General features: G+C 43.7%; 1 protein-coding gene across 1 annotated transcript in view; it reads right to left on the reverse strand.

Moving 5' to 3' along the window:
- LOC115361243 (A disintegrin and metalloproteinase with thrombospondin motifs 20) overlaps positions 1-21178 on the reverse strand; it is an 83899-nt gene that overhangs the window by 56940 nt on the left and 5781 nt on the right. The window contains exons 4-9 of the mRNA XM_030054616.1: positions 10952-11217; positions 8012-8095; positions 7493-7617; positions 7337-7377; positions 6881-6986; positions 2260-2406 (exon numbers count right to left, since the gene is read on the reverse strand). Coding sequence (XP_029910476.1) covers positions 2260-2406; positions 6881-6986; positions 7337-7377; positions 7493-7617; positions 8012-8095; positions 10952-11217 — 769 coding nt within the window. The remainder of the gene's footprint in view (positions 1-2259; positions 2407-6880; positions 6987-7336; positions 7378-7492; positions 7618-8011; positions 8096-10951; positions 11218-21178) is intronic.

Here is a 21178-nt window from a genome sequence, read left to right on the forward strand (position 1 = left end):
TGTCGATGAAAGCTATGAACTAGCCTGTCAAGGAATCATAAAGACAGTGCCATATTAGTGCGTCTTTCACCAGTTGGTCATCTGTCTAATCAGCGTCCTAATGGGATGATTATTAAAACCAGAACAGACAGGCAGAGAGAGGGGGACTCAATGCGTTCTTTTTTTTTTTTTTTTTTTTTTTTATCCATCCACTTCTTTTAAGAAGATCGGCTGTATATGGAGACTTGGAGACTCCACACCTGGCAGCAATTGGGAGGCGTCTTGAAGTGAGTTTATTTAGAAAATGACTTTAAGTTACCGTTGTGCGGTTGTCATATGAGGCTACACAGTAATCGCTTCCATGAAGACCTTGCTGGGTTTTCCTAAGCTGATAGTGCCAGGAGTCTGCTCATATATCAGATTTATGAATTGCACCGAGGATTGAATGACACAGAACATCTCTGTACAGTGTTTGATCAAACAGTGCCAAGCAAACTGTAGCAGTGCTGCCATGTCAGGATTTTGTCCCTGACAGCATGTACCAATTACTGCACATCCAGATATAAAAGAAAATAATGACATTGTGGTTTGGGCAAATTCAGTCCAACATGTGAATACATCCATCTTGATTTTATTGAGAAAAAAAAATGGAGATAAAATGAGATTTCACATGGGAATGTTTAAGCAGGCAATTCACTTTGCTGTTTGTGTGGTTAGGCTTTCATGAAGTGTGGGTCTAGGCATCGCAATGGAAAATGATAGGTCTTGCCCACTACTAATGACTATGTGGTTTCAACACCCAGCGTACACAACAATTAGTGGGTGGCAACACTCAAAGATTTGCATTTTATTTTTATATTAGGGTTTGTGGCTTAAATCAAGTGGCAGGGAGCCAGGGACGGAATGAATGGTTGCTTTATGAGGCGGTTGACACTTAATAACACCATACAACACTAGGACACTTTTCATCAGCTTTCAGGTGTGGGAGTTCAGTTCACATTATTACAGCGATAGTGAGATGAGAGGAGGAGGAGGGGGATCCTCTGGTTGCTGAAAAGGGAAGGGGTGTTTGAGAGGCAGCACTGCCCTCCATCTTTAAACTGACAGGAGAGCGGTGCAGGTTGGAGTGCTCTCCAGGGAGAATGGGCAGTCAAAACACTGGCGTACTTGACCAGGTCAGCGCACTGAGAAGGAGCGGTGAAAGCGCTCGTTTGAATCAATGCTACTCATTGTTGGCTGGAGACGGACTTCAAAAGCAGTTGGGCTACACTCTCAAGAGTCTTTCCCACCGCTGTGGCTCCCACACTGAACACGATGTTCCTTCACTCTTGTCATACCTACACTGTTTAGGAAACTCCCATACGTTTAACTAATGGTCATAACTTGGCGCACACAGAGTTCAGCTCACAACCTCTGACATTCACCTCACACTCAGACTTGGAGTAACGCACAGACAATCAGCCACACGCAGCTGACAATGACCGTTTCAAATAATGAAGACATTCATAGATCCTCTCATTTGCTGAATGTTCCAAGAACTCAAAGTTGAGCTCATCACCAGCTGGAAACTATGCATAGAATAACCTTAAAGCCCAACATGAGAGTTCTCCCAAGATGCATCTGATCAACAAGCCGTCCTTTGTGGAGGCGTCCACAATCAACGGACAAGGAGAGGAAAAGATCAAAGGGTCATGTCCTGGGAAGATCTAATTATAACTGACATTTCCCATCTTAAAGGGAAGCCCTTCACCAGAGCTGGTGGCCATCACGCAGCTTGGGAGCTGCTGAATGAGCCGTTGCCCTGTGTTACAGGTTATGGTGGGGAAAGCACGCCAGTGACTACATGACTGTTTGCCTTGCAGCTTGAGAGCAGGGTTCTGGCTGAGTAGAGAGACAGCGGAGGGGCAGGGGAGGATCAATCACTCAGGTCAGCTGAGCGAGAACCCCAAACTCAAACAGGAAATACTGTCTCAACACCAGGCAATAACAACTCAACACAGTTTACATTGTGCTGACCTATGTACCCTGCTCTCTGAGAGAGGTAGCAGCGGTTTTCTTAGCCAATTACGTCACAACAACTAAAAAAAATGCACGGCTAAAAAGTGGATGTGAGGATATCAGATTAGGATGGATTTGCTGTAGAATTACATTCCCTTCTGTTTAAATAAAAAGCCGATATCCGGCACTTTTTTGAGAAAACAGTTCACTAAAATTGTTCAAACACTGAATGGAAAGCTGGAGAGCAGAGCCAGAGTCCAGGCCCTGAAAGGAGGTACATACTCCAGAAACTCGGTGATGTACTTGCGGCTGCACTTGGACCAGGACCACGGACTGGTGTCATAGTTGAGTGTGGGTGCCATGACATGATACTGGTGCTTCATACCGGCCTCCCGGCACTTTGGGTTGTCATCATGAGGCATGTTGAACCTGGTCCAGAGAAGGACAAAAGAAACAGGGAAGAGAGAGAGAGAGAGAGAGAAGGATGGAGGGAACACACACAAAGTGATTATCAAGTGCTTAATGGATCAGTGGTAGCAGGGAGGATAAATGTCAGAAGATTTATTTTGAGTCATTTTTAACAAGGGATCACCTCACACCACCCCTATGGACCACTGCACACAGACACAGGCATCTACACACACTCCCAGCCACACGCACATCTGTGAATTATGACAAAAACTCTCCATCCAAAAAATATTAAAATAATGAAGATGTGATTCTTGCTATAGTCCGTACCAAACAAACATGTTGTCTCTGGTTAATACGATTTGTAGCCAAGGCATCTCTGCAGTGTATAATGGCAATATATCACATAGTTTACTTTTATCTTGATTTTGCACTGTCATATTACAACTATCATATTTTACTTTTCCACCAGCATTTCCCTCCCAGATACATACACCTCCGTCTTCATGCTATCACCCAGTTGTTTTCAAATGCCTCAATAATCTTCAGTAAAGTTCCACCTGGCCGGTTTGCGGTGGGACGTTTTACAGAACATGCCATCGTCTGTCTCTGTGTATCTGACCGGCATATCCCCTCCACAACTGAAGCCCACATGCTAGTGAGAGCCACCTCCAGCTCACCTCGGAGAGGTCAAAGGTCATCGTCTCACATTCTCAAAGGGCTTAATGCTGAGGGAAATATAGGGGCAGCACGCCATCCACATCAACACACACACACTATGCCTATTACGCATGCTGCTCCGATTTCCATAGTCTTTTTACCATCACCACAGCAAATGATAAATTAAGGGTCTTCCCCGAGCCACAGCTGTATGGAGTGAGGTACCCAGCATGGCATCTGCAAATTAATGAATTCATCCAGACTGTCTGGAGTTGGCAGTCTCATAAAGCAAGTTGTCTGTTTCATGTCCAGCAATACTGATCTCCAATGCGGATGTCTTGTTTTGTGCTGTGGTTTGGCATACACCCATAAATACATTCACGACTGCACACGCACAAACACATATATAAACACACACACACACACACACACACACACACACACACACACGCACACACACAGCTGTATGATGTTTGTGGTGTTTACAACAGGATGTGGGTCAGTGCTGGGCTCTGGGCTGGGAGTGAGGGTCAAGCCATACCACCACACAAACAAGGCACAGCATGGCTGGCATGGGGCCATGCTACAGGGGCCAGGGGCCTGAGGGCATCCACCCAGGGACTAATTGAGCCACGGTCTGCCTCTGGCACAGTAATGATGTCCTCACACTCAGACCAAACGGCTGTCTGATGCTGACAAAAGCATCAAAACCTGGGTCGAACCGAATTTGCTAATGATTCTTAGCTTACTTTGTGGCACTTATAATCTTGTGACAAGCCCCACCCAATCTGTAGTCAAAACAGTGAAATACAAACAATTTGAAGGGCATGTATGAGGATGCTGGCTTGAGGAGAGGGCCTTTTAGAGTGATTGGGTTGTAAATCAGGCAGTTTTGTGGCTTTCCACTTGTAAACCTCAGAAGATATACTGATGCAGATCAATAGGAGAGTCAATTTCAGCTGCAGGGGGCAGAGTGAGAACTGCAGAGTTGCATTCTTAGCATCCACACTTCAATGTAATAAAAAGTGAGTGTTCTTCTCTTATATCTAATGCTTTCAAGAAGGCAAACTGCTCTGCCTTGAGAATATCACACCCTCATATCCTATGTTTGTCCTGATTTGCATCAAGGCAAAAGCAAATTTCAGTGCTGAAATGCCATAAATAACTGGGAGAGTAAGACATATCACTGGAGCAATGAGGACCTAATTGGGGATTCTAGCAGATGGGCTGAACATAAATAAGAGTCACAGCCAGCAAAGAAGTCTGCAGGAACAGCCTTTGTCAGCACTTCTACAAAGCAAGAGAGAGCTCAGCGACATCAGAGAGCACACACTGCTGGGAAACAAAGTGGGAGCCACCACACAAACTGGAGACTAATGAAGTTAGCGCCCGGTGATGGATTGCTACATCGTCAGAGGATTAGCCATCTCAGCTCCTCCAAATTTACGGCCCTACAATGGAAACTATCTTTGACAACCCGAGTGATTTCATCCACTCAGCCAGACTGCTTGGGCCATGTGTGTTCGGGACACTCAACCGAAAGTGAAGTCTTCTGGTGTGGTCTGGTGTGAAATACATTTCAACGTTAAAAAACAAAGTCTGTTTACTGCCATAGGCCCTAATGACATATCAAAACGTCAAGTAAGTGAATTATTTGCGATCTAAGATGTTTGAAGACTTGGCAACATCTAACGACTAACTTGAAGAAGCTTTGTATGTGTCACCTTTGAACGGCTATCAAGTGACTCCGCCTCAACCGAAAATCCCCATGATGGCTATTAGTAATCACACGTCCTCACAGTCATCTGAGAAAGGCCTCCCATCCATTAGCCTAAATCTTTCTTTAATCTGCAACGCTCTCAAGTGGCTCCCACTACCTGACACTGGCTTTCCCAGAGTGCTAAACACTCAAGAGCTCACGCTTGTGAACGCGGCGATTAAACACGCCAAGAGCCAGAGCCAACTGGCCCTCCAGCTGCTTGAACTTTAGCATAAACAGATCCACATGGGACGCAAGGGGAAAGTCTGTATGTAGGGGAGAAGGGGGGTGCATTCCCCTTTCCGAGGCCTATACACCCGTCATCTGGCCGCTCTGGTCCGATCTCTACACTGGAAGAATGTGTGAGCGGGACAGAGGAGGAAGCAGAATAACTTTCATTCTTGTCCAATGGCTCACAGCCTCACACTGACACTGGGCCTATTATATGCTATACAAACCAGCACAAATGGGCAGAGGAGACCGGAAAGTAAAACTGTAACTCATTTCACATTTGCACTCTGTGAGGGAGGTAGGCAGGAGGAAAAGAACAGACATCCCAAGACATCTGATCAAAAAAAACGTCCATTCTGCTATTATGCACTGAGCTAGTTGAGAGGAAAGGAGGATACTTTTCACTGGTGTGTTATGTACCTAAACCTCAGCATTGAAAGAAATCTATGCCAATAGTTTCAAAGTGGGAGGGGTTACACCGGGCAGCCAGAGCTCCAGAAGTACCACCCATTCCCATTCATTTTCCCAAACACAATGTTACGTGACAGCCTGAGCATTTCCAACATGAGCATGAAACTCTTTATTCAAATAATTCAGGTTCTTTGAAAAAAAAAATTACAATCAGGTGTAAGATTGTGTGCATAACAACTTTTAGGAGAAAAGCTGACTACAGGTCTCACATAGCCCTGCTTCAAGAAAAAGTCTAGAGAGTTCTGTTGCCTGTGCTGACAGCTGAGCTTTGTAACTTTGAGCCAACTTCAAACAGACATGCTTGGATCATTTCAACAGCTATGCTGTGTTCTGTTCCTGACTGCATCCACCGATCTGGAATATAATAAAATTTTGAATATATAAAGGGTACTGTAGTATCTGGTTCCATTTCATAGGCCACACTGATTTTAAAAAAAAAAAAAAGTGCTTTCTCAGACACAAATTTGAAACAATACAGTATTGTGTATTCATCCAGGTGACTCCTGTGATCCTATGTTGAGTAAAACTGCAGTTATCATTAAAAGTAAAATTCCAAATGAGGAAAAACAACGGGCAAAGAACTTCTGTAAACTGTGGCTCCAACCACTTTGCAACTCTGCTTTTTTTAATTGAAATAAATTAAACAGAAGAAAATTTAAAAGGGGGAGATGTGTGATCTTTCATAATTCATATTCCAGCTATTCTGCCTGAGACTGATGGGCCCCATTGTTTAGAAAACAGAGGGCCTCATATCAGAGACACAATCACACATATCTTGTGACTTGGTCATCTGGCCATAAAACGGGTCATTCATACGGGAACTTCTCTCATTTCACACATGTGGTAACATTTGCTTGTTGTGGAAACAGTGTCTGGCAGGGAGGCGTGTTATGATAACACTGCCATTACACGCCAATAACGCAGAGTAGTATGACGGCACCGTGACATCTCCAGGTTGTGTTATCAAGCTTTGAGTTGATGTTCGGGAGACCGTTGGGAACATTGAACAGAACAGCCTTGTACTTTGTGATAAAATGCTCAGTGCCACCTCCAAGAATCTCTTGGGTCTAGTCACTGTGTTTAGCAACAATAAAAACCTCCAAAGCATCGGTGCTTTCTTTCATGCAGAGCATGTTTTCCTTCCAAGACAAAGTCGTGATACCTAGAGGGTTAACTCCCTGAGCGGTGCACTAAGGTATTAAGGCTGGCATGTTATTAAAACCCCCGTTTTTCACTTTATTATGTTTTGCACCTGTGTCTGCAGCGCTCTACGTCTCTTGATAAGAGGGCTTTTGTTGGTCAAGGGTGGGTGTGCAGGTTAGGATGGGGCGGGGTCTCCAAGGTGAGGGCTCAAGGTTCACTACTGCTACTTACACATGGCCAAGCTCATGAGCAATGGTGAAAGAGGCGCTGAGTCCATTTTCCTCACTGATGGAGCAACTCCGGTATGGGTCACACATGGTCCCCAGCTCCGCCAGCCCTGGAGGGTCACACACACATATGCACATACACACATGCACAGACACCAACACATACAGACACACACACACAGCTAGTTGAAAAAAACCTCTCCCTAAGTGTTAAAGGCGATTAAACCATCAAAACTTCTGTTCTGTAAGAGAGATTAGTGCTGCCACCGACTCCCTCCATCCATGCTCCCTCCTCCCTTTTCTACCACTCTGCTCTGTCACTATAATATTATTAGCTGACAGCTTACCATAAACTCATTACTGTACAGTTTATGAGCTGCAGTTAACGGAGTGGAAAGTTAATTGAAAGGAACTGGAGGTGGAGATATTTTTGAAACAAAAAAAAAAGGCTGCAGTTTACCTAACGTGTCACATTTGTCTTTTGCTCTGCAGATATCTTCCCTGGAAAAAAAAAAGAGAGAGAAGCAACACAGCACTGTTACCCAAAATGAGATATAAAGTGTGATCAAGCATCTTAGATCTCCATTCAGAGTGCAGGCAAGAGCTGAGTGTGCACCTGGTGATGAGGAGCGCAGTATCGTGGTGAGAGGGATGGCTGTCATCCTGGACGTTTTGGCTCTGCTGCCAGACGCAGAAGTTGTGCAGGGTTGTCGCAGCATTGAAGTTCACAGTGGGCCCTTCCTGTTTTGGGTGATAGAAACCACAATGAAACCAGACAGGGAGCTGAGCATGCAGTTGTGCCGCTTTTTGAAATTGATAGTCTCTGATAGTCTCAAAGCCTCGCCAGACTGTAAGAAAAGTCTATTGTTAAAGGTAATTTCAACTAATTAACATTAGTTAACATGACAAAGCATAGTGCAGCAAGCCCCCTCAGCACTAACACATGCAGGTGGCTAGCTAGCCGACAACAGTATCATTTTTTTCTTGGATCTGCCTTGAGACTTGAGTCTGACAAGGCAGGTAGTGTCCTCTCAAACATGCCCCATGGAGTTAAAGTCCAGGCCAGGGACACCTGCACTGACGTCAGCCATGTTGGAGAACTGGCTGAGGTGAGCATTCAAGACTCCACACTCACCTGTTCATTGTGGACAATGACTAGCTTGACAATCATGATGTTGATGAGGTTGCCTACGCTGGGGTCCCTGTACACTGCTGCTACCTGTAACAAGACAAAACACACAGACAAAAAATGCAAACCTCCACTAACCTGAACCGAAGCACAAACACCAATGAAGTGAGAGGTTAGAAACTTCTTAACACTGCTACTCAGAGTGAAAAAATAAGCTGCCCTGATTGGTATTGCTATTTTGATTAAGCTCCATGGAGTTTAATCAAAATAGCAACAACTCTGTGAAGGCGAAAGAAAGGAAAAATATCTCCAATCCCTCGGGGCAAGTTTAATCAACAGAGTATTAAAAGCAATTACAATTCCCCTACAGACCTTAAGAAGGGAAAAAAATAAATAAAACCTAAAACCAGCCACAAATGTGAAACTTCAGCAAAGCTGGAACTGAGTACTCCTCTGTGGAGACAACAAAACATTCCCTCTGTGTTTTTTTTTCCTCTGCCTCGTTTTTCTCATTCACCCCTGTCACAGTCGGTCAGCGGGCTCCTGGGGCCGTGTGCAGCCTCCTGACAGGAACTCATTAGCCCACAATAAACATTTAGCTTGTTTTAGCCTGGGGGGGCAGATGTGGAGCCCCGCTCAGGACAGGTCTGGGCTGAACGGGACAGCAGGGAGACACAGCAGAATGGGCAAAGGGAGTTTGTCTTGTTGCTCTTTGTCCAAATGCAACACTAGACTTTTGACCTCAGGTGAATCGCATGATAAACAGTTTAAAGAACTACAAGTGAGGTGGGCTATGGCCGATACTGAGCTATCGCAGTCTCACACAGCAAGGCAGCCACTAACAAGCTCTGGAAGTCCAGAGGAATGTCAGCAACAGTAACACTCACACATAGACACACATGCACTCTTTTATTCCTCTCTTTCATTCCCTCTCTCTTTCTCTCTCCGTCTCCTTCTCCTTCCCCTTTCCGGATGTCAATGTAAAAATATGACTTCAGCATACTGGGAGAACTTCCGGACTCTCCATGAGCCCGGCCAAGACCCAAAAACCCCTCACTTGCTGTCACCATGGATCAGGCTTGGTTGATTTCGCTGCTCCGCTCAGAATGGGTCTGTCTAATTTGTGTTGGTTTGGTTGATTTGTGGCTTAAAGAAAGGAATGATTTTCACTCAAAAAGACAAAAAAAGATTCTTCAACCCTTTTACGTTCACCATGCATGCATTGTTTTTTAATCAACACAGTGCAAATACTTTGGCTGGTGCCCTCTTCAGAGTAGAGGCACCATCATTTAAATTTTGGCCAAAGCCCGAAAAAAACTGAGGGTTACGAAACTGCAAGAGAGGCAGGGATGTAAATATTCTGTACTGAACCTGAAAATCTGTGATTCTGTATCCTGACTCCACCGAACTAACATGTGTGGTGAACCATGATTTTTTTTCTGCAGTTCTTATAAGTAACAGTTTTTAATATAATGCAAAATTACAGTAAACACGTAATGTCAAACATTCAACAATGCTTTTGATTAATAACAACATTTGCCTCTCATAACTGACTTTTCCATGAGCTTCATACAATGGCATTCTGTTACGCCATCCTTTACAGTACATTGGCAAAAGCCCCATTCAACTTTGTGTGCTGAATTGTCAGTATATGATGAAATCAAGGCCTCTCAGTCAGTTGAAAATTTCCAAACCGAACTGTGGTAGAAAACAAGCTTGGCCTAAAAACTAAGCACAAACAAACCAAATTGTGAAAAAGGTGAAACTTTTGCAACTCTAATTACAGAAAGTGCAGAAAAGTAGTATATATGTAGTAGTATATAGTAGTAGTAGTAGTACATACATAGTATGAATGTGCTTGTGTATAGTATATGCATGTGTGTGTTTGCGGACCTAAGCATGGCAGGACTATCGTCATGGCGTCCGAGTTGGCAATGGAAATGGGTGGCACATTGCTAACAATCACTGCACCCTGTCAAACTTACTCAAAGGTAACACTCCACTGACAATCATTACTTCTTTACAAGTTAATGAGTGATATGCACATTCTGTCTGCCATACTCACTAGAGAGGCAGTGGAAGGTACAGAACAGTACAGCTCAGTACAGTTGATAGCTTATCATGCTCTGACACAGACTCATCCAACACTCTCTAATGCGTACACAGACAGTAAAAGCACATTAAGCTTAGCTTCTAGGAATGTTACTGACTTGATTACAAGCTGACTCTCACAGTCAGATATGGGGCTTGTAAAGAGGTCAGGTGCTGAGTCAGGCTTTAATCAACTTATTGGCCCACGTTGGTCAATGTGGCAGCATGCTAGGGTCACAATGGGGTTTACAACCAAAAATAAAACACAGTGAAATCAGGGGCTGGAAATGCAAAGACCTTGGCTGTGGCCTAAACTGGACACATGAGGGACTTTAACTCATGCTTCAAAATAAATACTGATGACCTATACTATACATGTGTGCATAAAAATGGCAAATGAGCACATAGAAATATGGTTATTGCATGCACATGCTTGTGCACATTCATACAAATCCACTCTGCTCTGTGCCAGCCACACAAACCAGACAGTCTGATAGATTTGCAAAGTAGTGGGGTTATACTGTGCACCCATGGTTCTGGAAGTCCCATTTCCATTCCGATCCCAAAATCCATTTCATTTTCTCATATTCAGTGTTACATGTTTGTGCATTTCCAACACTTGGATATGCATGAAACTCTCTCATTTGAATCATCAGGATAAACAAATAGCAACTACACTGAAGTGCAGCTTCAATGACAAAAAAGGTACAAGCACAATTCTCAAAAAGAAATGGGGAAAAATGCTTACAGAACCTGCGGCTCTGCCCACTTTGCAACTCTACAATAATGTGCAGAAAATATACATATTTAACATTAAGACCAAGTAATAATTTTTAGAAACATTATCTTACTTACTACTGACATGATTGTTAGGATGTAGTGCTCTAGGTTGCGTCCGTGGTGACGCACCATTTTGGCATCAGCTGTCACCATCAGCTCAACATAGCGGGGGTAGGAGAGGAAACGTTTTCGCCTGCTTGGGGATCCTGGGTGTGCACCAGCGGTGGAGTTGGTGTGTGTGTGGTGGTCGGTGTGGTAATCATCTATTGTGGCTCTGAGAGAGTCCAGCTCCTCTCCCATACCCTTGCTGCTCTCAAAAGCGACTGGCTTCTTGAAGTCATCTGTTTTATGAGAGAAAAGTGATATCTGTTTACATTTCGGAGAGACAAAGAGACATTTGCAACTCATAAGAAAAAAACAGATGCTTTGTTTATATGGCTTTCAATAAAGTTTGCTCATAACAAGGCAATGACAAACAGAAAGGTTGAGTAAAGCATTCACAGATATGGCAGCGTGCCAGAACCGAACAATAAAACATAGAAATTCTTCCATACCAGACACTGCCCACTTTATTTTATAAGGGCATTTCATGAGAACGTATGGTACATACGCAGTTAAGGCTCTGGGTTTTAGCTTAGCTGCATTCCAATGACATAACAGCAGCACAGTGGACTTCTAAGACGAAAACCCGCCATAAATTATTGTGTCATTCCAGTGCTCGGGAAAACAGTTGTACCGAGTGACACAGGGTCACTGGAGAGCTTTGAGGCTCAGAGTTTTCAGGTCAGGCAAGCTGCACTCCCCTATGCCTGAGTGCAACCCACACAAACAGAGAAAATCCCACAGCAACATTTTACCCCCCAGTCACTAAGGGACTTGTCCCAGTATGCACTCCTCAGAGAGACATAAAATTCCTCGAATGATATGCCACTGTGACCACTGCCAGTATATTATGTGAAATTAAAGAGGATGTGGACTATCATGTTGAAATGAAACAAATCAAGCATTCATGACCCCGCACTGATATGATATGGGCCAGAGGTGAACAGTGTGAGGTAGAAAAAAAAAAGAAAATGATGACTATATGCTATTCATGGTCAACTGGCATCCCTTACAACTGTTTTCTCTCTTATAGAAAGACCTCAGCTGAGCTGCACGTGTTGAGCAAAGCTGACTGGGCTATGAGTGATGGTTTTCCCTCATGATGACAGAGAAGTGAAGTTAGGAGAGAGAAAGAGAGAGACAAAGAAAGAAGGAAAGCCAGAGCATCTTGTTTCGTTGGAGGAAAGAGAGAGAAAACAGTGCTTCAGGCAAACCTCCAGAGGTTAATAGAGAGGACGGCTTAATTACACATGCTTGTACTGTCTGTGCACAGTGATGGGTCCTGGGACTACAGCCTGAGAAAGAGTTTGGAAAAAGCAGTGACAGGTAGGGGGGGAAGACACAAGGGGAGCAGGCTTTCCACTTTCAACTGCAAACCGCCCGATAAAAAGACACAGCTGCAGAGTACATCAAATCCTGCCCAGAAACCACCCCTACTTTTAAATTAACTGATGCATGTTATCAATTGCTGTCAAGGGGAAAAAAAAAAAAAAAAAAAAAAAACTTCATCAACATCATAATTAAAACCAATAACAAACACATGATCAAAAACATCTCCAGCACATAGCCTGAAATGCCCACATGTTGCAGCCAAGACCAATAATTTATTCACACTGGATGATTTGCACAGTCAATTTGTGTTGAAAAGGACATGAGTGCAAGCATGCAGGCCATCATGCTGTCCAGACCTTCACTGATGTACGGCCACATGTGGTGATATATAGGAAAGAGTGCTTGTAATATTTTCGGTTGTCTAGCAGCTGGAGAAAAATTGATTTAATCGCCATCATGCAATGTGCTCAATCAATGCAGAAGGAGAGACCATGCAAAGACAGAAACACAAGCACCTGGTGAAAGAACAAGTTCTTTAATCATTTCTTATTCCATGTAAAAATATGGAGTATATAATGGAACAAGAAAAGTGTATTTAATTTTAGTCAGTGCTGGAAAAAGTTACAAATCAAAACGTTTAATAAATTATATATATATATATATTTGGAGGTAATGTTTAACTGCTACATACTATCAGTTATTTAATAAAAACGTCAAATAATTTCAGAGAGAAAAGAATGAAAATGTGAAAAAGTGAAAAAAAATCAGGCAGATAAAACTAAACATTTTGAGGCATGAGCAATATAAAATGAACATAGAATGACTTTCAGAGTTTACGAGCCAAGCATACTTTGGAGTCCGTCATCCTAAACAGCCTCCTCTTTTCACCTTTGTATAACCCGATAATAGTGAAGTGTCCCATTGTGTTCTGCACACTCAATCTTTCCAGATATTCAGACCGATTCAGACAGAGAGAGACTGTGTGGAACTGTTAAGTCAGAGAGAGAGAGAGAGAAAGAGGAAAGCAAAAAAGGAAAACTCTATGAGCACTCCGAGATTATTCAAGCGATGCCCCCAGCGGGCACACGAGGCAGAGCGTGACTCCCTGGCACAATGGCACACAGCTCCTGCCGCCGTGAGGCCCAGCCCCGTGCCAGTGCCAGCATCCAAGTCAGCGCCAAGCCTGTCTGTGTCCATGCACACAGCCCAGGCAGCCGAGCCAGAACACAGCCTCGTATTTTCCAGGAAAAATCTCTCCGAGGCCAAACCTTTCTCTAAAACCCTGAAACAGACTCATCACTGCAGACAGTCTGACATCAAAGGGATTATCAAAGCATAGAAAAGACTCTGATGCATCACAGTACTTAGAGTTAAGACTCAGAGAGAGGATGTGAGTTGAAAGAAGAGGAGAAGAGGAGGAGGTGGAAATATGGCCACTGTAATAATAGCCTTTAAATCAGCTCAGATTATCCACACACACAACCTTTCCCAAATCGCCTTAGGTTCAAATCCCCCTCTCACTGGGTATTGAGCTGCTACTTACACCATGAGAAGATATAGGTGAGCGCCCCGACCGACTGGACATACAAAGACATGACATCACCCACTGAGCACTGGGCATCACAAACACATCTACGTCTTTTCATTTTACTTCTTTGAATTCCTTAAGAAGATACCCAAAACATCAAACAAGCAAAAAGTTTATGGACATGAGGCTATAAAACGCTGCGCCAAGTCAGCAGATCAATATTAGAGAGCACAATAAAATGAGCTCTAGGTGGAAAATAAGTTCAAGTATCTATAAATGTTGTAATTTGGTTGGCACCAGGTTGCAGGAGATCCCACCTGCACTCGTCTGGTCCAATGCCTGGCGGGCAAACTTGTGAAAGTTCTTTATCATAATGCCATATTGTAAATATTGTTTATGTCTCCACTCATTATCTTGTTTTACTGAACACAGAGCACTTTAGAAACAGTTTCATAGGTCTTTGAACAAAACATCTCAGTCAGGGCTGAATGCATACATATGTTTACACTCAATCATAAACATCGTGGAAAACATTTCCATGCATGGTCATCATCCTCATAAGCTTTTTGTCTCAGCCCATGCACGCATAATCAGACTGGCCCAAATGATCTCACTGAGATTTCCATCTAGATTAAAGAACTTCCTCTCTGACCCTCCATCAGTTCAGTGTCAAAAGTATCAATGTCAGGGGCCTAACACTGAGGAACGCAATTCATTCTTGAGCTAATTAACATTCTTTTACAATAGACCACTGAGAGTTAAAGCGCCCTATCCACTGGGTGCCAATTAAACAGACAGTGTACCTTACATTACGTGTAGGCAATGCCTCAGTCCTATATGAGGTCAGAGACTGGTAAGCACAGTTTTAACCGACAGTACAGCCCTGGGAAGGAAAAGGCTTTAACTCCTGCAAACACAGACACAATTAAGAGCAATTCTGTGGCTGCACAAGGAGAAGTGAAGGCAGCTAATTGTAGAAGGCTTGTAGAGGGCTTTTAAATCTAGAGTGGCATGACTTTTGACCCCACTGGAAAATGTTGGGGCTTTGTGCACTTACAGTACTCTCGAAGCTCTCTTGTTATTTTCCAGAGCCTTGCTAAAGACAGCATGGTGGCCTCATTGAAGAACATGTTTGGAGTACCAGGCCTCCTCAGAGGAGAGGGAACAACAACGTATGGTTCTGGATTCCTAAATAATAGACAGTTTTTCCAAGCTTTTTTGGAACAGTCAGATTTGAAAAAATAAATAAATAAATAAATAAATAAGAGATGGGACAGCCAGCATTTGGAAGATGTGGTATTTACTCTTACAAAATGATTAACAGGGCATTTTTAAAAACTAATTTAAAGGATGGAAGATGACTAAAAGGTGCACTATGCAGAATTGCTTAGGAAGGACTGAAGAAAGGATCCTTTAGACTGAAGTGACCCAGTGATGCCACACTTCAGCTGCACCTTTAAGTCTTTGGCTGACATAATTATGAGATTTCTACAGGATGGATGTTCACTATGTTGATGAACTTCAAGTACTGTTTTTTTTTTTTTTTTTTTCCTTTAGCATTCTGTCATTATCTCTGCCAGGCAGCAACCTGAAGGAGATAATGTGTTTGGTCACGTGTGTCTGTTTATGCGTCTGTCTGTGTGTGGGTCTATGTGTCTGTCCATAACTAATCTAATTCCTGAGCTCAGTTGTATCGCTACTGCATGTGCACCTCATTTGAGAGCAAGTTATGGTCAACAGAGTGCAATTAAGGCACGAAGCTGCTGAAGACTACAGTGCCATAAAACCAAAATGCTGAAACAATTAACACGGCATCTGGCTTTGGCTTCTAATAAAGACGAAAGAATAATACGAATTTACATATCCCACTGAGATATGTGAACAGGAATAAAAAGAAAGCCTATCCACTGTAGATCAGTACACCTGCACAATGAGCAATGCTGTCTTTTGTCTGGTATAGTCTAACATAGTCAGTGTGAATGAAGTCACTAGTCTCCTGTATTTTTACACATTCCAAATACATCTATTGAGGACTGAAAGAAAAGCCTGAATACATTTATAGATGGTAATTCAGTGACATTAACAAAGCAAGCCTATAGTTTTGATTTATGATGACGGACAGCCACAGTCCCAGGCGATGACACTGATGATTCACCAGCCAGGTCTCAGTTCAGCTCCTGCCAAGGCCACCTCGGAGGGAATCTGTCCCTCACCTGTCACCACCTCTCACCTCTGACTGTCACCCATGCCACTATACAGTCGCTGTCACTCAACTTGCGCTGACTGCCCCAATCAGTCGCTGTCTGTCTAGAATACCCAGACAGTAGACAGCGGCAGAAAATAGCCCCAGCTGGAATCTGTCACGGGAACTCCCGAGACAACACAACACATCGGGTGCAACAGGGCTGAGGCAGGGGGTAGGCAGGGTAGGCGGACACATGGCAACTATTAGAGTTATAGACCGTCTATAGCTGCCCGGCAATGTCTAGGCTATCTGATGTCATTAAACAAAATGGCAACAAGTGCAATAAGTTTTATTATTAGCTGCTTGTGTCATTCTGCCATGCAATGATAGAGAGGTTTGAGGCAATGAGGAGACAGAGCATCATGCACAGAGAAGAAAATTACATTAAGTAACCAACAGACAATTGTTAGCTAGAGACGTTTTTGAACTTGTTTCACCTCATACACTGCCGTTATCAACCAAAGATTCCTGCTTAAAGCCAACATTGTTTCCATTCATGAGGACAATCAAAAGACAGGAATTCACAGGCTGTTGTATGTAGGCCAATGGCAATGCAGTGGGTGAGAAGGCTACTTTAGAGAAGCAGGTGTAAAAGAAGAAAGGCGGGCAGTGGGAGCTTGGGAACAGCCTGGGGCTGCTGCCAAGCTCTGGAGCGAGGCCGACAGGCACATGCAGCGCAGGCCAGGACTGCTCAAACAGATGAAGAAAGAAGCTCCTTTCTCCATTCCTCTCCACTGCTCGCTCAGTGATTCCCACCACTCAGTGGGACATGTCACCCTCTGTTGGGCCAAGGAGATGACATGCAGTCAGACACACCGATAACATGGATCTCTGTGTACGCACAACGATGGATGGATGTGGACTCACACACACATACACACACACACACACAAAAACTCCAAAACAAAGGTTTTTTTTGCCTAGCAACAAAAGGTGCTTCCTGGAGTGGGAGAGGTTCAGACTGTCCAGGGGGCAGGAGGGAGCAGAGCAGGCCTAAGCCTGGTGGAGCCAACTGACATTCAGAAGCACCCGCAACACCCCAAGCCAGACCCTAAAGGTGAGAGAGGTTGTCTGAGTGATCAGCGCCCGTCCATCACACCCTAGCTAGCCACCTTTCCTGACCCCTTTCAAGAGCCAGCACAAGAGGAAAACAATGGGCCTAATGCATACATAGTTCCAACTGAGGCCCAGCAAACAAGCCAGCGAGCCCAGTAAACGAGCACCTCTAGGGGGGAAAAGCTCAAGGTCACATGCCCCCGTCCAGTGAGTGACTCCAAACAAAGAGGGAAGTGAGGTCACAATCAACAAGTGCTTCCATTCACATACATGAAAGCGCAAAGGGGGAGCGGGCAGTGATTCAAGTCGGCTAGTTCAAACCCCAGGCGGGGGAGGGCATTTTTCCATGTAAATGAACCCATTGACCAAAGACCTGATGCTAGCATTTGGACTACCATGTATACACAGTGGGCACCAAGGGGGGAATCCTATATACTGATTGTGTTGGGGGTCAAAGCTAGGGGGCACAGATGCTATGTGTGCCAAGGATTGCCACATCAAAGCTGTTGCCAGTCACTTCACTGTCCCAGCTGCCCAGCGTGAGTTAGCCACCAAACTGAGAAAGGATGGGTGAGAAATCCAGGGACAAACCCTGGAATATAACCTCCTTTATTTGGTATCTTGGTTTCCAGCTGGTAATTTCTGTTGTCAGGCTGTCTATATATTCACTTCAACATTCCTTAGTGAAACAAAATGACACCCCACCGCTTTAGATTCTCAGCAAGTGCTTGCGGGAGAGAGATACTGTGCAGCTCCCCTTCCCTTTGTCTCTTGCTTGTCTTCACATGGATTCTAGAAAGCCAAGGCAAGGGAAAAAGAGAAGAATCTGCCCCTATCCATAGCCACCCACATCCTTGTGGCTATCTCCATCCAAGTACAACATGGGGATTCACATGCAAGCCCACAGACCGATATCCCTCACAGTGTTTCATTAAAGGTCGTAGCTGTGATGTGATTTGAGCCCAACAAACTCCTTCCTCAGGGGCTTTTAAAAGCCCAAACCAGGCAGAACAACTTCAAAACATTAATTGCCAACTCAACAGCTATCCACTCTGCAAGTATTCTAAACAGTGGCCAAGCCACCCAGGTTGGCTGACACAGACAAAGGACTGCTGACACAGACACAGACAGACGTTGCTAGCAATACAAGTCGAGGAGACCTTTCACGAGACAATTTCATCGTAGACTAAAGATCTGGTTAATGTTGGTGCAATTCATATTAATTTGATTTACTCATTTACCACTGTTTTTGGTGCAGTGTTGGTCTGCTTTGATTTTACAGGCCAGCTGTTCACCAGAAACTTTGCACAAAACATCTTTCGCCAAAAGCTGAACATGTTTTAAGTAAAGATTTTTTCCCAACCGTGCATAGAATGAAACTGCAATGCTTTATCAACAACACATGAACACACATGGTGAAGAAAAGCAGCTGAAGACAGGTATACGGTCATGTCATGACTGCTGAAATAACAAAACATTATTTTCCATCAAGGTAACACTTTAAAAGCTCTTATCAGTAGACTTGTCTTTTTAACACTTCACAGGTAGTGACGGCATATGTATGAAAATGTCAAGTATTTGAGTGTGACAAAGATGACAGCACAATAGTGGAAACAAGGCACCCTTGAACTTCAAACTTTGGCTTCCGTTCCTTTCAACACATTTTTACAAGTGTGCAGAGACTATGCAAACCTTGGAAACTCTTACACTTAAACTGATACAGTATAGGCCGGACTATTGTACTGCATACTGAATGCAGTACCATGAGCTGCCGCATCTGAAGGTAAACCTTATCTCAGCTGTGGTATCTTCCTGCTGATACACATTTTGTTTGTGTTCTGGAAGTCAGTTTGATAAAACAGAGTTTGTTTCATCTTTGTCTTTTACAAAAATATGCTTCCTTAAAGGGAACAGTAAAGAGAATCAGGGTCCAAGAGAAAGAAACCCAGCAAGTGAATGTACCTGGAAAAACAATTGTCTTTTTTAATGCACAGAAGGGAGAGAGGCAGGCTGGCTGGCAAGCAGACTGGAACCATTTTCAATTGGCATTTCTAGGTCTGTTCTGACCGACTGAGATAGACTTACTACCCCTCTACCCCCCCTCTGCCCCCATCCCCAACCCCTCCAAAATCCCAAACCAGCCAACTCCCCTCAACAATCAAACTCCAGCTACCAACTTTGATTTAAGACAAGACTCTCCTTTCACAGAAAAATAAAGTGGAGAGAGAGGGAGACAGAGATAAAGAGGACCATAAGATCACTGACCCTGACAAAGAGTGCTTTTATACTTCCTCGAGAAGAAGGGACTGGGGATAGGAGAGCAGGAATCTGCCCTCGACTGACACACAGGTTCTCTACTCTGTCATTATTCACAAAGTGATGAGAAAGATCAGCATCTCAAAGTTGATGTATTGCATTTTTTAACTGCCGAGAAATGTCTGTAATAAACTGAAAGATGCCATCCTAGATGTGATGCCAAACCATTTTTCTATTCTATTCTATTCTATTCTATTCTATTCTATTCTATTATAAATTACTATAAATTACGCTTCACCGCCTCAAGAGCACAATCGGGTTACACTGTCGTTTAGACATTCAGGTCTCAGTTCCTCAGCTAACCAGCATTCTCCATGGTGGTCCTGTGTTTCTCAACACTTTTTGCTTCCAGTAATTAGGCTGTGGTTAGGAGCCCCATATTTATAAGCTATTTTGGTCTGATGAGGAACAAAAGAAAAACTAAGGAGCTAGTGAAACAGACATATGAACAGGGTGTAGAGGAGCATTAGAGGGGTAAGACAAGGGAAAAACAACACACAAAGTTACAGTACACAAAGCAATACATCATTTCTAACATAGATTAAATCAAATTTAAACTCCAAAAAAGGAACATTTGTGAACCATCAGTAAACAGAAGCTAAAATAAGAGCCAGTAAAAAGAGTTACAACCTAAAACAGTGAGTAGCATTGCTAAAACCAAAACCAGAATGACACGCGCCAAGCCGGTGTTTACATCTAACCTGCTGGTACAGTAGCAGTGTGCACTGCACTCCTTTCCATAAAAAGACAGGCGTCCATAGTCTTGGCTTGGTGTGGCCTTCAAAGAACCCATTTATCGCCGCATCTGGAGAGGGGCCTATCTGATAAGGCTGTGGGACCACAGCCTGGGACACCTCATAGCCCCACAGGCTCTTTTAATCCGGCTGCTCATTGTTTACCTGCTGGCCTTTGATGAAGCCCTGCAGGTGTCTCCTCCATGTACATATCTATCTCCCCACTATCTCCCTGTATTGATTCTATGCAAGGAGTTTGGGGTTTGTGCTTGAGGTTATGGGATGAAAACTCAAGCCTGTATCACATTTAGGGTTAAGTAGATATTAAAGGATGACTGCAAGATAACACTGGATGTTGGTGTGACTTAGCAAGAGGGAAAAACAGGAATACACTGTCAGAGATGCGAAGCCCCGCTCTTTATTTGCACCCATGTTCTATAGCCTACCCATGGTGTTTGCCAGATATTGCATATGTCTGAATTATTTATTTGCTCGCAGGCACAGCTTGCATTGTAAGCTACCATATTTGGACATTGTCACAAGCTTTTTGAAAATAAACTGTAATAGCCTCTGTTGAAAATTCAGTGATCATCAGGAGGTTGGCTAGGTTGGCATAAAAAACACAATCAGTTATGTTACATTTAGGTACAACACACAATTTACATGTTAATTACAGAGAAGCACCCATCCACTGGGACAGACTAGGATACTGACGTCTTTGGAGTGTGGATATGTGGACTGGAGGCAGACTAACAAGCATTAAGTTCCACTGGAAGGTCCAGCGCATTTTTGGCACGAACCCAGTCTGAAACCCACAATAAAATACTGCCTCTCTGATCACCTGTGGAAAATTACGAGCGAATGAGTGAGTTTCACCTACAGCTCAGAGAGGCTTCGCATCTAAAAATGGGAGGCTATACCCTCATCAGAGGCCTTTCACCAAGCTCCCGCCCTTGGTTCTTAAGGGACAGCATGTTTGAAGGCAGTCC

This window comes from Myripristis murdjan, chromosome 6 (assembly GCF_902150065.1).
Source record: "Myripristis murdjan chromosome 6, fMyrMur1.1, whole genome shotgun sequence".
In the NCBI taxonomy this organism is placed as follows: domain Eukaryota; kingdom Metazoa; phylum Chordata; class Actinopteri; order Holocentriformes; family Holocentridae; genus Myripristis; species Myripristis murdjan.